Raw genomic sequence first — 19,711 nt, 5'->3', positions numbered from 1 at the left:
CTCCTTCTTGCTTGAAAACACACGAAACGACGAAGAATCGACTTGTGCCTTCGAGATTATTGTAACTCGCACGCGATTGGCTGTCAGTTCAAAATGTTGGTTATTGCAGGCGATGCTGTGCTGATGTTGTGACGTTAAAGATTTTCTAACAGTATACATTAAATAATCGCGTTCCGAGCGCGTTTAGTTGATATTTCCTTCAAAATTCATTGAACATGGCTGCTGTAAGTTCTGTAAGTATTCGATGACACATATTATTTCGTAACTATAAACTTTAATGGCAGTGCTTCTTGTTTATGTTCTGGTTAAGGGGACGGGCTTCTCCCTTGTATATGTTTTCACCTGAATAATCAACTTGGTATCATGATTTGCATTTCAGAAATCAAATGTCGAAAACTTATCCCCACAAATTATCCGACGAGTAGCCAAGGAAATGAGCGAATTAGCTGCACAACCACCCGAGGGTATCCGTGTTATTTTGAACGAGGAAGATGTTACGGACATTCAAGCAATTATCGAAGGACCCTGTAAGATTGATACTCACGTAATTACTATCTTTGTAAAATCTAGATCGTATAATATGTACCAAACAATTCTATAATTATTGTACCATAACCTATTCACATGTCATTTATGTATGTATGTATATATATATATATATATATATATATGCATGTGTATATATATTTATATTAGTAGATTTGTTGTTTTAACTACAGACACCCGTACAGTGTTCTCAGATATTATATAGTGTTACTAAATTAAATTTATAAAATATAGTTTTAAGAAAACATATGTCATCTAAGTTATTGTTAGAATTATTCATTTAATATTGATTCTAAATTTATATATGATTTTCTTCCTTATTATATCTGTACAAATTTATATATATATACATATACAAGCAATCATTAAGACAATATTTCTTTATAACGGTAGCTGGTACACCATACGCGGGTGGTTTCTTCAGAGTAAAATTAGCTCTTGGCAAAGATTTCCCCCAAGGACCACCAAAGGCATTCTTCCTTACAAAGATCTTTCATCCAAATGTTGCGAAAAATGGAGAAATATGTGTTAATACATTAAAAAAGGATTGGAAATCAGATCTCGGAATTAAACATATATTATTGGTAAATTATTTATAAGCGAATAAGTTTTTAATCGCTTTCTAATTAATGTTTCAGTGTAATTATTAACTAAACAAATAAGGATTAAAATGTATAACATAAATTTCATCTTTCAGACTGTAAAATGTCTCTTAATAGTGCCAAATGCAGAATCTGCTTTAAACGAAGAAGCTGGTAAATTACTTTTAGAAAGGTACGATGATTACTCTGAGCGAGCGAAAATGATGACAGAAATACATGCACAGGTAAAGTATTATTAAGACATTAAATTAGTTCTCACACGTACCCAATAAGAAATATTGTGTGACGAACTTATGCCTCAGGGAGGTGGGAAAGGCAGCAAAGCGGGTCTGGAAAGTTGTGCTTCCTCTGAAGTCGGAGGACCTCTCCCAAAAAAGCATGCAGGAGATAAAAAACTATCGGCGGAAAAGAAAAAAATGTTAAAAGATAAGAAAAGGACACTAAAGAGATTATAAGAGAAATCAACGTCGTTTATCTATCTTTTATAATTTAAAACACTGGTGTGGTAATGTTGCCTCGTATTGTACACAATTATTGCATAGTAAAAGTTTATTATCTAAACTTGACTGATCTTATTATTAAGTATTTAGAAAATTAATAATTCCAGAAGCATTGATGAATGACTTCCTAAGATGCAAACAAGTACAACTCTGTAGTGATCTACTTTACAATCAAGAGTGGAAAGTAATAAAGTCCACTCTGGTATCTATTAGTAAATATTTTTACATATGTACAGAATACCTCGTGTGATTATTTAAATAAATAAAGAATGTTCTTTGAATCAATGTTTTCTTCATGTAAACCTTACTTTTTATTTAACCATATTTAAACAAAAATGAAACAATGAAATAGGAGTAAGTTTTCACGTTTTTTTAGAACAAAGTAAAAAGGAATTCGATACAATTTCAATCGAATCAAAGTTTGAATAAAACATGAAATTAGGTGGGAAATAAAAATTATTTCATTCTCAAGAGTATCGTTATTTATTAGGTAAATGACTCGTCAGTTCGTTTGCTTCAGTCTTGTACCACTGCATGGCCATTCATACGCTGCATATTTAAAAGCGTATACATTGTCTTACAAGCCCATTACTGCACAGTAAAATATGTCATTAGTTGTTGACTAGATAACAGTATGTCACAGCCTTATTCCACTATGCTATTAACTACACATAGTGGTCAATTTTATTATTCATGATAAGAAAACAATTCAGTAAACATAATGTACAATGATGCAATTAATATAGTAATTGACATATAATATATAATAGGATACTCTACAAGGTGTAAACTAAGTTCAAAAATGGATCTCTAAAACCTTTCGTTATTCTATGAATCAAAAAATTAATTAGATTGAGGGCTAGAAGCACGTTCTGTACTTTGATAAACAACAACTTTTAAAGATGAACTTTACTGTATTTTCATCTGATAACCACACACGCACGATAGTACATACAAATCCATACAGTCTTTACATCATAACTTTATTTCTTTTTTTGTCTGTTACGGTATCATAAAAAAAACTATGAACTCCTATAAATCATCTTTCTTAAGTCTGTAAAATTTGTATGCCAATTTCCAGAGAAAACGTCATAAATAAAAAAAAGACTCGTTTAAAAGAAATCTGTTATAACATTTTGCTAATGATACAGTTATACTTATTTTATATATTCTCATGAAAATTAGGGAAACACATTGTACCGTGTTAAGTCAGATCAGAACAAAATCTTAAGATTGTGAAGGTTTGTGACGTTGTTACTTTACTTCTTTTACATAAGCTTCCAATTCAGCATCTAGTTCTTCAGCTGTGGGAGTTTTCGTTGGTTGTCGACTGCCTCCTCTACCACCGCGTCGACCAGTTCCACGTCCTTTAAATATAAAAATTTCACTCCGTTAAACAATTTGATTTTTGAATTACCTTTTCATTAATTTCACGACAATGAAATTACATACCTCTGATGGATCCTGTTCCACGATTACCCCTAAAGCGGGGCTGAGGTCTCTGTGTGTAATTACTGCCGGTAAGTCTCGGGCCTCCACGGATAGACGTGACGGGTATTTCAGAGGTAGCTACTTGTATGTTCATTTCACGACCTGCCGATGTATATCACAGATTGCAATAACAGATGTGAATAACTGTGCAAATCATAATTCGCTAGAACTTCTTTGAAATTTGTTTTTTTGCTTTAACGACATCCCATGTTCGAGTATTTATGGATGAATAAAAGAGAAAATGCTCAAACTGTATGTTGCTAGGTATAAACTGGAGACCATATTAATTAGTGATACTGAAACCCTAAATGTAGGCGGAATTTTACAATTAAAAAGAGACATCCAAAAAGAAAATTGTAATACAAACATAAATTCAACTACACACCATCTAGTGGAACGCCGTTATACTGTTTCATCGCTTTAATAGCATCTGCTCTTCTTTCAAATATAACATCTGCAGAGCCTAAAGATCGGCCTGATCTATCATAATGTACTGCTGCTGACTTCAGGGGACCGAATTCACTAAATAATTCCTAAAACCACATATGCATACAGACAATTATTATAAATTTACAATATATCAATAGAACCTTTAATTACTAATATGTTAATAAGACTACACAAATAATACTGCATTAGTTTAGTAAAGTAAAATGTTTTCAATGTTATATTTCTACTTATTATTTATTTGAAAATTATTTATTTAAAATTATACAATAACAGTACCTGAATATCTGAATCTGATACACCAAAGTCCAAATTGGATACGAGAAGTTTAGTTGTTCCTGCGCTACCTATAGCACTTCGGCCAACCTTTTTTACTCCATCAAACATATCATGCTTCCAAGCACTGTTTACATCACCCTATAAATGAAAGTTACATTCGTAATAACGTATGATTTCAAAAATAGAATAACACATTACAATTAAATGTTAATCATATATGCATTTCCATGAAATAAAAATCACAATTTAAATTATTTAAAAATTATAGTCTTCATGAAATTAACTAATAACATTTTTTATGTACTCAACAAGTTCCAGAAATTACTATACTGTAAATACAAAACGTTAGTCCATGGATCAAACGTATAAAAAAACACAAAATTATCCTTAACACCAAACATTTAATGTTAATGTTAAAGACGCGGATTATAGGAATTCCACGAGACGTTTGAAAACAAATAAAGCATTTCTACTTGTAACCGTACAAAAAACAGACGAACGGTATTTGTATTCCACACCTATACTGCTTTGAAATATGACCATTATTCCATCCAAGATTGAAGTATTTCATACGCGAGCATTTAAGGCGGAAGTAATATGATAGGTACTGATAAAATGGTACACGTGACACAGAGTATGCGATAACAAACAGAAAAAGATTGGTCAACAGGATAAAAGGACTCGATTTCTTACCCTTGTATATGGTAAAGAATTTCGTGTAATGCCACCACGACTGCGTCCCCGCATGACGCCACCACCAACTCTTTGAGTTCTGCGTGCTCCTCTACGAGGTGAGTTACCGGCACCTCTACCGCGTCTGCCACCACCTCCGCGCGGTCTGGTCCCTTTATTTTGCTTAATAATGTCATCCAGGCTCATTTCTATCTTATCCACCATCTTCATTTGTGCTGGATTTAGTAAAACTGCACTACCACGCAAAAATCAGCAAAACCAACCTCTTTCGTCTTCGTAATGATGGCGGCGAACGAAGACGAAACAAGCGCGCACAGAAACCTGGGTATAAAGACCGTTGGTCATAAACGAATTTCTTAGAGGTGCAAACGGTACGCGAACCGTGTATGATAACGCCTTTCAAAGTTGCCACCAGGTGGCTACAAATCATACCGCTCCTCGTGAATTTTATGTAATTGATATGTTGCGTTACGCCGTTCGCGGTTAGGTAAAATTTAGGGAACTTTACGTGAGTAAGATGCCCGTGGAGTACTAAGGTACTCTGCTCGTGGCGCGTGAAATAAACCTTATACTTTTGGTTGTGGAAATTTTGACTTCTGTTTTATTTCTGAGTTTATAAGTACTTAAACATTCGAGGTTTGAAATCGTTCTGATTTCTGCGTTGTAAATCTCGTTCGTTGTCGGCTCGCATCCCCTCTTCCTTGGTCCTGTTTTCTCCTTCCGAGTCTCCTTGGCCCAATGGCAGAGGAGATCTGGTTAATGCGCGGAAACGGTTCCATGCGCATATGCTGAGAGAAAGCGCGGGACCCGGAGAAACACACAATGTTCTCGTAAAAGCGAACGCGTCGACAGATAATAATGTATCGAATTCGCCGAAGTAAGAACCAAAGATGATTCTAGCTGAAAATAATAATTCTCTGGTGTCCAACTTCCTCTCAGCTCGGCCGTCCGCGTTGAGTGTTTTACAATAATATACTGTGTCTATAATATTCTCGCTAAACCGTTCGTATTTCCCTCCCAATTTATGAGCTTCGACCACGAAACGCAGCTGTAGCTATCTTCGCCCGGCGTTACCGTCGTACCGTGCTTATCCAATTCACGCGATAGCGTTACAGATATAAAGTTACTTGTAGCGGAATTATTTTATTTTTAAGTATCGGTGTATTTTAATAAAATTTTTCAATATGAAATACTTTTTACTTTTCTATTGATTTTCCCGGTTTTGTATAATAACGTTCTATTATTTGAAATTCACAATCTCTATCAGCGCTCTCTGTTAATCTATCATTGAAATAGTTAAATTTAACCGTTCCTTTTTAAAATCTGAATGTTGGTATACAGGTATGCTGTCACGTGCTTACATCTGAACTTCGTATGCGTATAATTTTGTGTATACAAATAAATGTTAAACTTAATATATAATTAACATTATGTATTAAACATGTATTTATTTTTTTGTTACGTACTTCGCATTTTATGCTTTTGTACTTTATAATTCCTTCAAATAAACGACAATAGTTAAGTAATATTTAAATGTATCACTTTTCAAATGTAAAAAATATATTAGTACAAGTACGTGCGCCACTAATGACCATGCATCGAAAGCCGAGCGTTTTGAGTGGAAGAGTCCTCTTGCTCCTCTTCACTTTTGAACCAAAAGTCAGCTTGGCTAATGTGGGACTTCCACTGTACTTATATTTATTATTTTTGTACATTATAATTCTTCATGTTCTTCATCTGTGTCATTTTGCTCAGTATCTTCATGGGCAAAATCTGTAGAACTACAAAGCTTGGCAGTGTTCGTACACATCTGATACTTGATATTCTCTTCTTTGCGAATAAATAGTGAAATTATGGAATCTTCAAATTCTTCCACTATACCCTCACACTGAAGATACAGAGAACAATGATAGTTACATTTACAAGAATAATTCACATTTTTGTAGCATAGAAATACTTACATAATATTTTAAACTTTTATTCAAGTCATTATCTTGAATAATATCAACTTTGGTCATTTCAGGATTCATACCACCAGATGGACCCATAAGATTCAAAATTGTTAGTTGACCATTCGATTTATACGTTGCTCTTACATAGTCTGACATTTTTTCACAAATATTGTCTAATATATCAGATATGTGAACTTCAGATTGAACAAGAGGCACCTTGGAAAAAAATATTCAGAATACATTGGAAATTTTATTTAGAATTTTATTTTTAAAACAGAAAAATTATAGAAATTAACCAATACCTTTTTATGAATAATATTTCCCTTTGCATCTAATCTGTAACTACCTACTTCAATTTCTCTTGAAGGGTCAATTTTTGCTAATTCCCCTTCAATTTCTTTTATGGTGGATCTACAAACTAGACATTATTAATATTAATTGATTACATTCATAATTTGTACGTGAATCATAATAAATTTATTAAAAACTTCATATTTACATAAAATAATTTTACTCACCCAAACATTTTAAATATTTATTATCAATTTCTACACTTGTAACAATACTATACGTACACAGAATAGAATACAGTACAATTAAATATTTCATCTGCAATAAAAGTACATATTAAACAATTACATTAGAAAATTCAATGTATTACAAAAATATGAAATAAACTGATGAAAAATATAGAATTTCAATAGACACTTACATTGTATTCACTAAAATAAAGTAAATAATATTTATTTCACTCAGAACGTAATGTTTTTCTAATTAAACGTCTAAACCTTTAGTAGACGGACACGTGTATGATTCGTATCATACATACACTGAAACGTCATAAGGATGTGACCCCAAATAAATTATATACGACGTGTAACTGTCAGATACCAACTTAAAACAAGGAAACGTGTTTATATATAAGAATACGACTTAGTGATTAGGATATTTCTTCACTTAAATCTGATTATGTGACAAATAATTATTAGTTAAAATAAGAAAATGTATATAAGATATTACAAAAGATATTCAAGGGTGATATCAATTCTGATTAAAATTTGTTTCCAACTGCATTAAATTATCTATGAAATTTCTTTAAATCAATATTTTACATCTACAATTAATAGTCATTCAATTTTTGCTGAATAATACCACAGACGAACTGTATGGATAGACATTACAAGTTTATGGGACTTCATGCCACATGTTCTAAATTATCGACTGTGTAAAAAATCAGAAGTTTTGTTCTGCCCTCTATGCCTAGAGAACGGCGAATAGGAAAACTATATAGTTCAGTAATTAACCGTTCGATTCAGGTAGGGTCCGCTAATGCATCAGGGCATTTTTGACAGTGTCGGTATTTCAGAACAGTAGACAGAAAAATACATTGTATGCAGTTTGTACATATCTTAAGTCTATGTATTCCATGGTCGATAATACAGATGTTGACAATTATTAAAAATATCATAAATTAATTATAAAAAATTTTAATAGAAAAATATAATCATATGGACGTTAATAACGAATTAATAACTATTATAAAAGTGAATGAGAAAACAGCAAAAATGTTTACTTACTTTTAAATTTAAATATCACAATAATAATTAAAATAATAAGTGATAATATTTATAATAATAAAACCACAGATTCTAGCGAAGACTTTAAAACCTTCATTCAGAGGCACAGAATGCTATAAACACAGAAAACTGTAAATTATTGCACGAACTTGAAGATGCATCGACTTTGAAAAGTTGAAACTCATCGGAAGTAGAGGACGTTGTAAGCAAAATCATTGCTGCTACAAAATAATCTCACAGAATTTTAACTACGTAGTACTATATAATCGATGCATTTTCCTATTTGTAGTTTGTACTAAAATATGACGCAATAGATTTTCGGCGATTTATTTAATCTTCTAAACAACTTTTAATTAATTGTATTTTTATATTATTTAAATATATTTTCTATTAATCTTTTCCGGTAAACAAAAATAGGTGTAGGTAACGTAGAATATAAAAGAATGTTTTCAATCAATTCTGTTGCCATAAAGTACCAAACAAGTATGTAGGTACCAATCTACATACTTTTTCTCATTTTTTAAAAATAATTTAATTTTTACTGTGATATTTTATAAAAATGTAAAACATTCCAAATAAAAGATTTGAGTGTAATGCAAACGTCACACGTCCGTAAAAACACTTGATTGAGACAGAAAATTTTAAAGTTCTGCGTTTGTGTAAGATTGTAATAGCTGACATGAAAAGTTTCGCGCAGTAGATAGAATGGAGTGGCACGTCTAGATAAGCTATTGACCTCGTGGCTGCAGTTTAGCTTGCTTACCCGCCGCGAATTAGTGACACGAGCGTGACGAACGCGGAGTGAGTGCGTACTGAAAATAAACAGAAAGTAGTGGAGTGGTGACAAGAGCGCGGGTCCAACGATGGCTTCGCCGAACAAAAAGTCCAAGGAATTGGAGGACCCAAGTTCGGGCGAGGGTGTTGAGTCGCGAGATTACGACATTGAAATACAAAAGACACTCGAAGAGATTGACGGGTGTCAGAATCAAATCGATGGCCTCAATGAGAAAGCCAGCGATGAAATCCTCGAAGTTGAGAAGAAGTATAATAAGTTGCGTAAGCCCTATTTCCAAAAACGGAATGACATTATTAAGAGGATACCCAATTTTTGGGTCACTGCTGTATCCTTTCATATAATGACAATACATTTTCGTTAATAATAATTAGTAATGTATCTTTGACGTTTCTCAGCAATGCCGGCGTCCACCGGCGCTAGTCGCCATCTTGCCTACTTGTATACGTACGAAAGTATGTATAACTACATGCGGTCACGCGGAATATGATACACGTATATTTTTATAGAAATTGCTTTTCCACATTCTTGATACACTGACATGATTTATTATTCTGTTATCAATTTCATGCTATTCATTGATTTAATCACCTGTTTATTCAGTATCACAATTTTCTATATCTCTTAGTTCACCAACACAAATCTGTTTTTTTTTTTTCGTAAAATTATTTTTTCCATTTACAATTGTAAGTTTCTGTTTTCTTTTGTTTCTTTCTACTGCATCTACAATTTTTTAATTTCTAGTTTAAGAACATTCTAATACATAATTTGTCCATAATATTGCTTCAAACTATGAAGCTAACTTATAAGTAATCTTCATTGTTATTATCATCTTGTTTATTTGTACAATACACACATGCTTTTCTGTTAATGCTTGTACAATATATAGTCCCTTTATATTTTCATTTTTATAATTACATTTCATTTCCCATTGATTTCTATTTTATCTTTGTACATCTTTGTGATTTTGTCTTTAATTCTATATGTTGGGAACTATATTGCTTTTATGCAATTTTGTAATTAAATTACTTCAAGGAATATGAAAAATAATATAGAATACTACAGTTGAAGTTTTATTATTATCGAAACACACAATGTATATTATTAATGAACTAGAATTTTTGTAACAGAATGGATGAAATAGTTTTTTTGTTCACAATATATTAAACAATAGAGATACCTTAAGTTGAATTTGAAGATACGAAGTACATTATATGCATTTAGTTTTGAATAAGAATTTGTTGATGTTAATTTATATAATATTATTAGTAATATATTAATAATATTATTATAGTGTAAACCCTTTTATCAAATGTTTTATATTTGATAATCATTTTTTATGAGCAAATGAAAGAGAAAACTATTATATTAGTATAAATATCAAAACAATAAATGTGTATTATATTCAGTTAATATTTGAATTACAAAGTTAATAATATAAACTAATGATTATTATATTAAATATTTATTACAAATTATAACATTATTCTTTATTAACCTTGTTATGGTTCTAGGTCAGCTTCTCATTTGAAATAATTTACAAGAAAGAGAAACACACATATTAGTAACAACTTGTTTATAATTTTCTTAAATACAGAAATATTCTTGAAAAAATGGTTATACTACTAGATTAGAAAGGATCTGAAGAATAAAATAGGGTTAATGGTTGAAGAGTGCAATGTACATTTCCTTATTCCATATACAGTTTGTAAACAACAAAGAAATAGCAGAAATATTGGAAGAAGATGAAGAAGATGCGCTTCGATTCTTAAATAAGCTGGAAGTGGAAGAATTTGAAGATATTAAATCTGGTTATAGAATTAATTTCCACTTCGATGAAAATCCATATTTCGAGAATGAGGTTCTAACTAAAGAATTTCATCTTGGTTCTTCTGGTGAGAAAATCTCTATGCTTTGTATATTATATCTTTACGTTTTTACACAAATACAAATAATATTTATTAATGGAATTTTAATAATTTGAAATACTTTCTTGTATGTATTAATATTTTATTTCACTGTACTGAACATTATTAACTGTTCTAAACAATTGTTTTAAACAATTTGCAAATGAAGATTGAAATTATGTTGAACAATCATAGTTTTGATGTATCTCCTGCTTTTTTTGCAGGAGATCCAGCTTCTCAAAGTACACCTATACGTTGGAAAGATGGTGCAGATTTAACTAAAAGAGCAAAAACCAAAGCCCCATTGAAAGGTCGCAAAAGGCCGTTGAAACACAGGTCATTTTTTGACTGGTTTACGGATCATGGAGATCCAAGTTCAGATGAAATAGCAGAATTAATTAAGGATGATATGTGGCCTAATCCTTTACAGGTAAGATCTTTTGTTATTTAAGATATAAATGAAAAATTGTACGAATCCAGTAAGACTTTATGTTAGTTTCATATAATAAAATTTATTAATTAAATTATATAAAAGCAACGGTTATTAAACATGTATGAAAACAAATTTTAGTTACGTATTTTAAGTTTTTAAGTAGTGAGACTCACTTTTGAATTTTATTATAGAAGTAAGTCTATTATTACCTAATGTACTGTTATTAAAGGATATTCAAATATAGGTGATTAATATTTAATATACTTCTTGTTAGTATTACTTAGCCCCAGATATGGATGTTGAAAATGGTATTGAAGGAGATGGCGAAGATTGTGACACAGAAGAAGAAGAAGAAGAAGAAGATGGTGGGGCAGATGATGGTGATGAAGCTGGTGAGGGCGAAGAAGGAGATGACAGTATAGTTGTTGTCGAAGATGATGTTGACGAAGATGAAGAAGAAGAAGAGGCTGTGAATGATGAAGATGATGGGGTAAACGAGGAAGATGAATTATTAGTTGATGATGAAGTGGATCGTGAAGGTAACAATATTATTATCTTTACTGATTTATTTTAATGCAGCATTGAAAAAGAATTAACATATTATTTTGGAATATTTAATAAATTGTTATTTTAATTTTTGTTTCACAGATGGTGATGGAGATGAACCCGAATAAAATTCAAAGTTGATTTTTCATAACATTGGTTACAGTCATAGAGATTGAGAAAGGATCATTGAAAATACACATCAGATTGGTCGAAAATAGAAAAAGTTTGCAGGACTGAAACTATTGAGCCATATGAATAAACCTTGGGACAATTTTTGGAAAATAAAGTAGGAAACTGAGTTTAGCAAACCTAATATCTCTTAGCACGAAAGGATATCGCTTTTATGAAAATTCAATATTTATTCGATTGTGCTGAAAGTTATTAAGACAATGAGGGGGTCTGAATTAAACTAGATAGGTTTTACTGTTCACTTTGTTCCGCAACAGTTTCAGAATGCAGTATGAAATCCTTAGTTATATTCATATGGCCTAGTCATTCTTTATTATAATAGGCAAACAGATGAAAAACACCTGTTTAATTTTAACGTGTTATAACTATATTAAGAAAGAAGTAAATTATAAATCATGACGCGATGATGAACAGGTGTTTTTTCTTGTTTTGTCTCTTCATGAAAATCTATTTCATCACATTTCTTCCTGAACGAGGTGTTTTAAGTACTTTTTGAGAGTGACAGTTTACAATTATATGTCGAGATTTGTAGCGTCTTTGTTGTTACCGAGGGATAACTTTTAGACCATTAACATTAGGTAATTGTAAAAAGTTGTACTCTACTATTAGATTACATTTCTGAAAATGCTTTTATTATTTATTTAATACTACATGATTATAAAAGAAGAAGAAAAAAACAATTTTATAGGTTCTCAGTAATTATACTTTAAAGTATGATCGAAAACATATCGCAGAGAATTACAATTTTATTAACGCAATAGTGTATTTAGACTTTGTGTATAAGAATGTATAAAACATTACCATGATTCATATTGTTATGGTTCGTTTTATTAATGTCTAGAAATTTACACTTAAAAATGTAGAAAGTTTGATAAAATCATCATTATTCCTATACATATATGTTTGTATTCCCTTAATACTTTAATTTTATGAAGAAATATTTGTATGTTTGTAAAACAATATATTATATTGCGTTTAACGTTACCGATTATAATATATTTACAAACATTTTTACATTAATATATTATTCATAAAAAAAGTTTTCTTGAATATCATGAATCAGCGTATTAACGTTGTACGATATAATGCATTCATGCATCTTCTGTTGAAGTATATGCAAAAAGAAATGGAGACGAATAAAATTAGTTTCATACATGCCTGAGGAAATGTTGAACCCAAAATTAAGAAGTAATTATAATAATTATTATTACTTATTTATATTTTTATTTATGAAACTTTTCAGTTTGTATGTAAAGGATAAACTTACCTTAACATCATAATTTAATAAACAATTGAGACTTGTCACGCTCAAAATAGGAATCAACTCGTTCTAACTCTTCCAGATTTTACACAATAAAATTTCCATTCTCGCGAAGTGAAGATATATCGCAAACGTTTTCCCACGTATAGTTCGTCGCGCACTTCTAATTCTAAAGACACCTTTTCAAATTACTGTTGCGATTCAAAGGTGAAGTTAGAATCAGGAGTCAATTGTAACCCCTGTTATATTCCCCGCGGTGTGCCAACGAAGAACACATTGCGATCAATTTTAGACTTCGGGTGCAAGCAAAGGTTCTATCGAATGGTTCTTAATCAGCGTTTCCCTCTGGGATCTAGGAAAAATCAAATAATTACGCCGCTCAAAGTAGATAAAATATTTATACCTGATTTGATTATTCAAAACTATCCAAGGGATACACATGTTTTTAAGCGTAACCAGTTTATTAGGTCTTGGATAAAACAGTTTCAACATAAGGAACGATCTTTCGATTAATACGTGAAATTATTATGATATTATAAAAATCTCCTAGAATAAGATTCCTATTTTTCTACTGAATATTTAACGTTAGCAATGTAAGCAATTATTTGATTCCTCCTAGAAAGCGATAAGGTGCACTCATCTATGACATGTATTGTCATTAAAATTTAAAAAAAAACCAACTACTGTCCTGGAATGTCGCTGCGTAATTGATACGATGCGCGGTTGTAAGAGATGTATTAGCGCGATGAGGTGCAGGATATATTTAACGTTCAATGTCAATTTTAATCCCTCGTAGAGACACTCGAACCATTTACCGTTATTACCATATTATATTTAATATACAGTGATTTAATACAGTTGATTTCAACAGAAGAAGCAGAAATAGAGCAATAAAAATCTTATAAAGTGTTTAATTTTCAGAGGTGTGCAAATTATTCAAATTGAACAGTACAAAAACACAAGAAATAAGTAGTTATATCAATGATGTTCACTTAATATAATTTCTGGTGGTTCAATCAAGTTCATGTAAAATTTGAATTGACACTTCACAAAATTTTGATCAATTTATACTGAATCAAAGAAAAACATGCTAAGCGAAGAAAGTAATATAAGAATAAATATTCAAATCTATAAAATAATAGCTGATAATTATGAAAAGTGGCCGTTTTCTAAGAAAAGAAAAGAAAAGGAGAATTAAATGTTGTCCTTATGTTGCCATATTGCCATATCTAATTTATATATCGAAGAAGCATCACATATTAAAAATTATGTGTTAATATATGATAATAGCTCGTCCATACTTGTAATGTGTTTATAAAATAGGGAGCAAACTGCATTGCGCTTCATAATTTGCACTTCTTTATAGTACGTACAGAAGGCAGCTGTATACATAAGTTTCAAATTTCTCAGGGGTTGAGTAAATTGATCTTTTATATATCCTGTACGTGAAATTAGATGTCGCGAATTCTCATGAAATATTAGATTTATTCTGTACCTCGTCTGCGGTATTATGTAGTCCTGCGAGTTGGCACATGGTCGCACAAAAGGATACCTGTGTCCGGGATGAATGAGTGAGAGTAGGCGAGCAGAGAGTAACGACACAGAACAACTGGGTGTATACATTTTTCCAATCAATCGACGTATTCGTGTTACGCAATCATACAGCAAATTAACGAAATAAAGTTGTCAGTTTGAGATAGGAATGAGTTTTTATATTTGAAATTGCTTAGCGATATAAGACGAACGATTGTGAGACATTCTATTGCAAGAAAATCGGTCGCAACGTTTTACCCGGATACGTTTCCTTTTGGTTTCATTATAATATCGCTCGTAAATGAATGGTTATTAAATTAAACGTATTGTTTCGTCGATTCTTACGTATTATTCTCGTACGAATGATTTTCCCCACAATTCATTGTAACGATTTCCGTTTTGTCGATAAAAATTGCATTCTGGTGGCACCGTTTTTCTCTTTAACATTCAACCCGATCGTCATCCCTGGTTTTCCCCTTCTGGAAAATACATCGATCATGTATTTGCTAAAAGCCTCGACTCGCTTTTGATTGTTTCGTATAGAAAATTGATCAGTTTTGTACATGTACAGAATAGAAATTTCATCTCGAGATTACATTATATTTCTTGGTAACACCACGAAACATTCGGAGATATCGATGTGACCAAGGAACAAAATTATACGAGGAAAATTAAAGAGGAAAGAAAGAAAGAAAATATACAGAAAAGTGTAACGAGAATAAGTGGTAAATATAAGATGCTAATATATAAGATTTTATTGTTTGTAATACGTGTTTGTAAGATGTAAGAAATTTGTTAAAAAAAACGTTTTTACTGGTATAAAAATTCTATCGACGTACAGGGAATCAGGGATGTGAAACGAAACGACGATTATCCGAACTTAATGAAACATTCGCAAATAAATTCTTCACAGAACAAGAGAGGATCGCCTTTAGCGTACTAATGATAAGCAGTCTTGACACGTGTTCATTATTTGCATCCCCATTTTTCGTTACAGTGGTATATCATTGAAAATATTTTTCCACGCTGATCTGCTGCTATTATTTACACACTGGTATACAGACGAAAGAATAATGTACATGGAAAATAAAGTTGATCGAGTAAGTAACGTGAACGTTTGAAAACCTTTAATAGATGACGTTTCACATTTTTCTCTTTTTTTTTTGTTAGAATTAAAATATTTATTTTGATTTTTAGCATATTTCTTTATGATTTCAATCATTTTAATTGTATCCTAAAGATAACCAGCTAATTTTTTTACGCACTTGTTTATTATGGTAGACCTCTGTGAATGAAATAGCTGTATAGAAAATATTACTTGTTCAGGGAACGATAGAAAAATCTAGTTCGATGGCCGAAAGCTGAAGTATCGTATTAGATAGCTTTCGTAACTCTGCGATTAACTTTCCCGTTTGGATAATCGACGTTTTTTATTTCACGCGAAATTATAATTTTCTGTTTCATTTAACCGATGATTTGGCATATAACATTTCTCCTCGAAGATTTTCTAATTGATTTAATCGCAATGATACATACCCACCCTTTTGTGTTTGTAATAAATCGATTGTTCGAATCTGCAGTGTTTTAAACGGATTTAAGTGTAAAGATATGACTTACGTAAGTTTTAATAAGAATAGTGGATTCTCGTTTTCTAGGTGATGTACCGACAGGAAAGTTTTAGGAACTATATTTTACGATGCGTAGTAATTTATTGTGCCATTAGTGTTTACAAAATTTTTTACCGTAGTTTCTACTTTAATACTATTCACACCATCTGTACATATAGAGTAGTATTCTATTATTCTACTAAATTATGGATTTGAGGTAAATATTAATAAGTTATTTCTTTTTATACGACGTATCGAAGACCCGATGTTATAAGACATTTTACATATATCGGTATCGTATACAGTTATAAATATAGCTTTATAAGTATCGAGATATATTCCTGTAATGTTTCAATTTACAATTTTTGGTTTGATCGAGTATATTTTCTAGTGTGTTCAACGAAAGCGAAATTAGGAGAAAAAAAAAAATGAATTCTGAACAACAAATTGTATACAATTAAACATAAATAAGAATGATCTGAAGTGAATTTATCCTTCAATAAAACGAATGTACAATATAATTTGCACCACTATAGTTGTTAAGATACGATAAAGTGCTATAATCTTTTGATAAATAAATATGATAACACACAATAATCCTAAGATACGATTGAACAAACGTGACGAGATGGCATGGACGCGTATTTAATATTTATTATTTTACACCATTGTCATCGTAAAAGTATGTTCGATTAATTTTCATTTCTGACAATAAATTTATCTCGAATTAGTCGTTACTCGAAGAAGATATTTCAAACAAAATTTTAAACGAAAATATATAATTTGATATGAAAAATATAAAGGTATATAAAATGTATATACATTGTATAAAATATATATGTGTTAGCATTAAATTCTTATACATGGTCAGTACTCTTCAAATTTTCATAGTAACACGATATACGATCACTTTTTATATATTTTTTTTTAGTAATAAGTAAATCTTTTTTTTTCCTATTATGTTAATAACCCAGTTTAACCCGACGATATTGTCCTGTTGAAAAATGAAGTTATCTTAATTTGTATCTTCTGTTACGTTAAGGTAAGTTATTCTATTCATTCGATTTCCAACGCATAGGACGCCAATATATCCATTGCAGCTAATGACTACCTAAATCATCACGCCCACCCATTTAACAACACAGTTTCGATAAATTTTTTTGTACGCGATGATAATAATAATCAAAACCATTAGAACGACAGTTGAATCGTTTCTCGTCTGTAAATATATTATTATTGCATGCAATTTCCTCTGTCACTGTACATGTTTTGTACAGTTCAATTAATGTTGCCTGTCTGGTCTGATCCTAATACAATTTTATATTTTATTTTAAAAATTAGTTGAACTCTCGTTGGAAGTCAGATTTAATTAAAAAATATCCTACGATTAATAATATTACGAATTATTTTAAAGAACAAACATTGAAGATCTCTTTGTCCTGATTTATAGGGTGATGCATTAGAAACAATATAAAATTTGTTTCAATCATTTTTTAAACTCTAGATTTACAGAATTCGTTGATTCGATGGGTATTTTCATAAATATTATTTGCTAAAGATTTGTACCGATTTCGATTGATACAATTATATGAATACATATCCCGATTCTTTGTGTTTTGAAGTCCAAATTTTCAAGTTCTACGGGAATCAATATTTATTTTTCCATACATAGTACAATAAGGTATACAATGAATATCCTTAAACCGTGTGTTAAATACTTGATAAATATTCATTTTTTTAATTTATATTGTTTTTGAAGCTCCAATTTCCAAGATTCATATGAATAAACATTTATTGTTCTCGACACAATACAATAAAGCCTACACCAATGAATGTCCTTAAATCTACTGTTAAATAAAGAAATGATTATACAGCGAAATTGCGATCGGTCTCGCACCCGTTTCCTCGTTGGATAGTTTAGTCCTGTCGGTCGCGCAAAAACATCGATTACAAACATTCTTCGGATCGTCACAGTGAATCATTGTGAATCTGGCCGCTCGGCGGACTCGGGAGGTTTACGACGACTGAAAGAAATCCCTTACCTTCCTCGTATTATATCATCGTTACGTCTTGTCCGCCTGGACTTCATGGTCCTCGCCGGGAATACAAGTAGGCCGTACAAGTAGACACATGTTGCTATCGAGGAGGACGCAAAAAAACGACATTTCAGGTTCAAACGGAGCGAGCGTGCAGACAGCCGGCGAAATATTTGACTTTTTCACAAGGCAAGACATTGTGACTCGGATGTTACACGATCGCCACGGTGTTGCGCGTGTCACGGTCATCGCAACCTCGTTAACTTGATGATGACTGTCGGTCTATTGGCTGCTTTTCGTGGCACACGGCTTCCTTCGGCCTTTGCCACCGGGACTAAATGGAAATTATCGACGAAAAATGTCGAAGTTCCTTCTAAGCCGTTAACACGTTGACGAAAAACATTTTATGTATCACTTATTCCTTCTGTGGCAAAGATAAAAAGGAAGAATTATTAATTATTTGGTACCATGATTCTTACGTTACACTATTACCTAGTTATTTACGCTATTGAACATTTTTATTTGAAATCAGTTTTGTCGTAATTATTTTTAAGCTTACTAATGTTTCATGTTTTAAGATTAATAATTATAATTGATCACAATTTATAATTATTTTCTTGTACTTTGGAAGCTGCGGTCATCAGTGACTGCGGTGGCAATGTGTTGACCCTTTGTAAACGAGGATTTTTCAAAATATCATAAACCTTTTCCATAAGAAGCTAAACTACACGTCAATATAATAAATACTAGAAAAGAAGAAAACGCAAGACAAAAATTGAAATTGCTAATGCAAGTGCGAACACGAGTTAACTTACGATTCTGTTGCATCCTCTACACCCTCACGTCGCCACAGCTCTGTATAACAGTTTCAAACAGTTATTTTCGGAACCTTTTCAATCCCTGATCATAACCGACTGATTGATACGAGTAGGATGCAGTTTTTCGAAGAATGATGCATTTCCAAGCGAGAATTTCGTGTGAAGGATCTCTGATTTCAGGAAAATCTATAATTCCGTGGGCACAATGCCGATTCTTCATCATCGGCACAAAGAAGGAGAATTTCGACGATTCATAGAGCAGAGAAAGGAGGGGACGACACAACACAAGATCTACCTCCTACGGGCGTTACGGAAATTCGCGAGATCAACAAGGCGTCTACTGTCCACGGGACACCCGACAAAAAATGGATCTTTGTGCTCGTGACAGCGAGCCGGGAGCACATGCCGCAGCCTGGAAGTCACGAGTGCTGTGGCGAAGACGCTGTCGAAACTCCTGGAGGGGACCGCCTTTTGAGAAAGAAACACGGTAGTTAGTAGCGA

General features: G+C 31.8%; 4 protein-coding genes across 8 annotated transcripts; 2 read left to right on the top strand and 2 right to left on the bottom strand.

Annotated features, from left to right (window-relative positions):
- The first annotated feature begins 84 nt into the window (after nucleotides 1-84).
- LOC116427906 (ubiquitin-conjugating enzyme E2 S) lies at nucleotides 85-1,929 on the top strand. Of its 2 annotated transcripts, XR_004235176.2 has the most exons (6): nucleotides 85-233; nucleotides 380-527; nucleotides 940-1,130; nucleotides 1,244-1,372; nucleotides 1,451-1,653; nucleotides 1,756-1,929. XR_004235176.2 is itself a non-coding variant. In XM_031978752.2 (5 exons), exons 1-5 carry the CDS (start codon nucleotides 216-218, stop codon nucleotides 1,601-1,603), a joined length of 639 nt encoding a protein of 212 aa, XP_031834612.1. In that variant the 5' UTR covers nucleotides 85-215; the 3' UTR covers nucleotides 1,604-1,929. The 2 variants fall into 2 exon arrangements, 1 of the variants encoding a protein (XP_031834612.1); XM_031978752.2 differs by having other exon boundaries at nucleotides 1,451-1,929.
- Nucleotides 1,930-2,542: 613 nt separating this feature from the next.
- Ref1 (RNA and export factor binding protein 1) lies at nucleotides 2,543-4,904 on the bottom strand. The gene is made up of 5 exons (XM_031978751.2): nucleotides 4,559-4,904; nucleotides 3,866-4,003; nucleotides 3,525-3,672; nucleotides 3,101-3,241; nucleotides 2,543-3,015 (listed from the first exon to the last, which is right to left on the bottom strand). The coding sequence occupies exons 1-5, from the start codon at nucleotides 4,766-4,768 to the stop codon at nucleotides 2,903-2,905; spliced, it is 750 nt and encodes a 249-aa protein (XP_031834611.1). The 5' UTR covers nucleotides 4,769-4,904; the 3' UTR covers nucleotides 2,543-2,902.
- A 1,082-nt stretch (nucleotides 4,905-5,986) lies between these two features.
- sel (canopy family protein seele) lies at nucleotides 5,987-7,737 on the bottom strand. Of its 3 annotated transcripts, XM_031978864.2 has the most exons (6): nucleotides 7,531-7,734; nucleotides 7,223-7,404; nucleotides 7,029-7,119; nucleotides 6,813-6,928; nucleotides 6,520-6,726; nucleotides 5,987-6,446 (listed from the first exon to the last, which is right to left on the bottom strand). In XM_031978864.2, the coding sequence occupies exons 3-6, from the start codon at nucleotides 7,117-7,119 to the stop codon at nucleotides 6,273-6,275; spliced, it is 588 nt and encodes a 195-aa protein (XP_031834724.1). In that variant the 5' UTR covers nucleotides 7,223-7,404; nucleotides 7,531-7,734; the 3' UTR covers nucleotides 5,987-6,272. The 3 variants fall into 3 exon arrangements, with proteins under 3 accessions (XP_031834724.1, XP_031834725.1, XP_031834723.1); XM_031978865.2 differs by having other exon boundaries at nucleotides 6,813-6,921; nucleotides 7,223-7,737; XM_031978863.2 differs by having other exon boundaries at nucleotides 7,223-7,734.
- Nucleotides 7,738-8,834: 1,097 nt separating this feature from the next.
- On the top strand, nucleotides 8,835-15,174 carry Set (NAP domain-containing protein SET). 2 transcript variants are annotated; one of them, XM_031978861.2, is made up of 5 exons: nucleotides 8,835-9,208; nucleotides 10,586-10,775; nucleotides 11,012-11,217; nucleotides 11,495-11,759; nucleotides 11,869-15,174. In XM_031978861.2, the coding sequence occupies exons 1-5, from the start codon at nucleotides 8,951-8,953 to the stop codon at nucleotides 11,892-11,894; spliced, it is 945 nt and encodes a 314-aa protein (XP_031834721.1). In that variant the 5' UTR covers nucleotides 8,835-8,950; the 3' UTR covers nucleotides 11,895-15,174. The 2 variants fall into 2 exon arrangements, with proteins under 2 accessions (XP_031834721.1, XP_031834722.1); XM_031978862.2 differs by having other exon boundaries at nucleotides 8,836-9,208; nucleotides 11,021-11,217.
- Nucleotides 15,175-19,711: the final 4,537 nt, after the last annotated feature.

This window comes from Nomia melanderi, chromosome 6, assembly GCF_051020985.1.
Source record: "Nomia melanderi isolate GNS246 chromosome 6, iyNomMela1, whole genome shotgun sequence".
In the NCBI taxonomy this organism is placed as follows: domain Eukaryota; kingdom Metazoa; phylum Arthropoda; class Insecta; order Hymenoptera; family Halictidae; genus Nomia; species Nomia melanderi.
This window is presented reverse-complemented; position numbering and strand designations above follow the sequence as displayed.

Excerpts from the sequence above, each read along its gene's own strand:
- LOC116427906 (XM_031978752.2), top strand. Across the intron at positions 1,131-1,243 it reads GAATTAAACATATATTATTG|ACTGTAAAATGTCTCTTAAT; the intron begins GTAAATTATTTA and ends TTCATCTTTCAG. Across the intron at positions 1,373-1,450 it reads TGACAGAAATACATGCACAG|GGAGGTGGGAAAGGCAGCAA; the intron begins GTAAAGTATTAT and ends CTTATGCCTCAG.
- Ref1 (XM_031978751.2), bottom strand. The coding sequence starts at position 4,768 with ATGAAGATGGTGGATAAGATAGAAATGAGCCTGGATGACATTATTAAG. Across the intron at positions 3,242-3,524 it reads TAACGGCGTTCCACTAGATG|GTCGTGAAATGAACATACAA; the intron begins GTGTGTAGTTGA and ends ATACATCGGCAG. Across the intron at positions 3,016-3,100 it reads TGGAACAGGATCCATCAGAG|GACGTGGAACTGGTCGACGC; the intron begins GTATGTAATTTC and ends TTATATTTAAAG.
- Set (XM_031978861.2), top strand. The coding sequence starts at position 8,951 with ATGGCTTCGCCGAACAAAAAGTCCAAGGAATTGGAGGACCCAAGTTCG. Across the intron at positions 9,209-10,585 it reads CCAATTTTTGGGTCACTGCT|TTTGTAAACAACAAAGAAAT; the intron begins GTATCCTTTCAT and ends TTCCATATACAG. Across the intron at positions 11,760-11,868 it reads TGATGAAGTGGATCGTGAAG|ATGGTGATGGAGATGAACCC; the intron begins GTAACAATATTA and ends TTTGTTTCACAG.
- sel (XM_031978863.2), bottom strand. The coding sequence starts at position 7,119 with ATGAAATATTTAATTGTACTGTATTCTATTCTGTGTACGTATAGTATT. Across the intron at positions 6,929-7,028 it reads TAAATATTTAAAATGTTTGG|TTTGTAGATCCACCATAAAA; the intron begins GTGAGTAAAATT and ends AATAATGTCTAG. Across the intron at positions 6,727-6,812 it reads GAAATATTATTCATAAAAAG|GTGCCTCTTGTTCAATCTGA; the intron begins GTATTGGTTAAT and ends TTTTTTTCCAAG.